Here is a 2,411-nt window from a genome sequence, read left to right on the forward strand (position 1 = left end):
TGCTTTAACTGTTGTGGCTCTATGCTATGAAATACTGGGAACTGTAGTTCTGTGAGAGAGATATATATAGCCATCTTGGTCAGAGAGCTCAGTACCATAACAAACTACAGTTCCCAGGATTCCACAGAATGGAGCCATGGCAATTCAAGCAGTGTCAAACTGGCCTATATCTGCAGTGTGGATGCAAATAAAGATAAACCTAAAGGTTGAGCAAACAGTATAAGAGATGATTGTGCCATTATACTATGGAAAGTAAATGTGAGCCTAAAGAGCGTTAGAAGGAGATTAAGACAAATAACCCAATCCAGGGGATATTCCCATTGGCTTGCACCAAAGTCACTCTGTGCATGTTCAGAGGCAATCCTTTTCATCATCCCAGAATTAAATGAATGCTGAATTCCCACATAAGTTGATCAATTAAGACTTAGTTACTACCTTTTAAAAATCCCATTACTCTTTTTGCTAGACACATTCTAACCCCATTGATAACTTAATTAATTGGTCAGTGTTTAATTGTCAAAGCCATTTGTGCAGGGATTAGAGAAGGACTTCGTGATGAAAGGCACTCTACACATGCTCAGAGACACTCTTTTTGTTTCTTTCTGAATGAAACAGATGCTGAAATGCCGACCTAATTCAATTAATTTAGTTAACAATAAATTCCCCATTTTGTTTGAAAATGTTAATTGAGTTTAATTGAGTTACGTTTCTATCCCTTTGTGTGTCCAACCTTCAAAGCTTTGGTGAAAAGATAAGGAGCAGGGCCAGCTGACCTGACAAGGAAATACATCTTTGTGGCGAAAGGCACTCTACACATGCTCAGAGGTATTCCTTTTAATACTTTTTTCATTTTACAGGGCTGATTCTTTTCTTTAAACACTTTGAGATCGTTCAAGCTCTGCTTTCTCTTCTCTCCCTCAGAAGGAGCTGGAAATGGGGGGAAAGGATCACTTTGGTGGAGGGAGATGGTTTATGCGATCCTGGACCCATTTTTCAGCAGGATTGGCACAGACCATCTTGTTTTTCTTCGTCCTGAATCTGCAAAAGATGCATTGAGGTGTTTTAGTACCTGAGAAGGGATGTGACAGAGCTTTCTTTAAATACAGTATCTGAAGGGATGCCAGGGAGAAGATGGAGGTAGCTTGTTTTCTACTGCTCCCAAAACTGGAACACAAACCCAGGGGATGAAAGGACCAGAAAAGGTGTAAAGGTTTTTTGGATGCAAAACAATCCCAGAACCCTGAAAATGCATACATCACACACTATGAAGAAAAAGGATCTGGATATATATATACATATATATATATGCATGCATATCTCTGAATTTTTGCATTCGACCTCAGTTTTCAAGCAAGGGTGCAACACTTACATGACAGCTGGCATGGCGCATCTGCTGTTGGCATATTCATAACCCACCACGCGATCCAGCGGCAGTTTAGTTGATGTGTATTTTGTGCAACAGAAGCCTGGGCCTGGTACTAATGAAAGAAGCAGGAGAAAGGAGGGATATATCAATTAAGTAAAATTAAAGCAAGGGGAACATGGAATTTGGACTCCCCCTCCCCAAAAAATCTCCCATCTCCATCGATCTTGGAATATGGTCTGGACAGGCTGAGAGTGTCATTCCATCTAAGCCTCTTTCCTGCATCTAAAAACTGCCCTTAGCCCAGAACCATGAGGACTAGGAACTTCTTTGGTTTTTAAAGGACAGGACACCAAATCTCTCTGGGTTGAGCCCCTCTTTTGTATCTGAAGGGTCCCAGATTCCATCCCCACTATTTCCAGGTAGGGATGGATGGAAGAAGAGGACCTCCTCCTGGCACCAAACACCCCACAGCCAATTTTGCACCTGTTTTTGGGATGATGAAAGCTGCTATGTCCAGAAGTGGAACCCACTGACTATATGCTGCTCATGTTGGAAGTGGGAAAAGGCCACCTAAATATCCGACATTTGAATATCCATGTGAGTTGGACATGAGAGGAAACCAGACTCCAAAAGCTACGTAGTTCAGAGGCATTTATTGCTTTATGGGCTGCCTTTCTCCAAAACTGGACTCAAGGTGGTTCACGGAAGATGCATTTTAGAAAACCCTTTGGGGCTTTTGGAAGTGACAAAGCATCTGTCACCAGAGAGATGAGATGGACACTGGCGACTGCAGAACACAAAGAAAAGGCAGAAAATAGAGACTTACATGGCTGGTCGTCACCTTCAGGCAATTCAGCAGCTGAGAGAGAAAAGGAGAGACATAGATCCGGTTACACTCCTGACATGGCATATTCTGTGGCATGGGGCTTTGATTAATTCACCACCCCATTAACTGTCCCATTAATGAGCCAATCAGATCTTCACTTAATAAATGAGTTCGTTGATGGTTTAGTAAATTAGCTAAATGATTGCTTAACTAACAAGT

General features: G+C 41.8%; 1 protein-coding gene across 1 annotated transcript; it reads right to left on the minus strand.

Moving 5' to 3' along the window:
- Positions 1–819: 819 nt before the first annotated feature.
- LOC121918430 (C-C motif chemokine 5-like) lies at positions 820–2,225 on the minus strand (the record flags this gene model as incomplete). The annotated part of the gene is made up of 3 exons (XM_042444484.1): positions 820–1,038; positions 1,370–1,478; positions 2,193–2,225. Coding segments are annotated over 3 exons (233 nt in total), but the record flags the coding sequence as incomplete, so codon positions are not given.
- Between the last annotated feature and the right edge of the window lie 186 nt (positions 2,226–2,411).

The sequence above is a fragment of the Sceloporus undulatus genome, unplaced genomic scaffold (genome assembly GCF_019175285.1).
Source record: "Sceloporus undulatus isolate JIND9_A2432 ecotype Alabama unplaced genomic scaffold, SceUnd_v1.1 scaffold_11138, whole genome shotgun sequence".
In the NCBI taxonomy this organism is placed as follows: Eukaryota; Metazoa; Chordata; class Lepidosauria; order Squamata; family Phrynosomatidae; genus Sceloporus; species Sceloporus undulatus.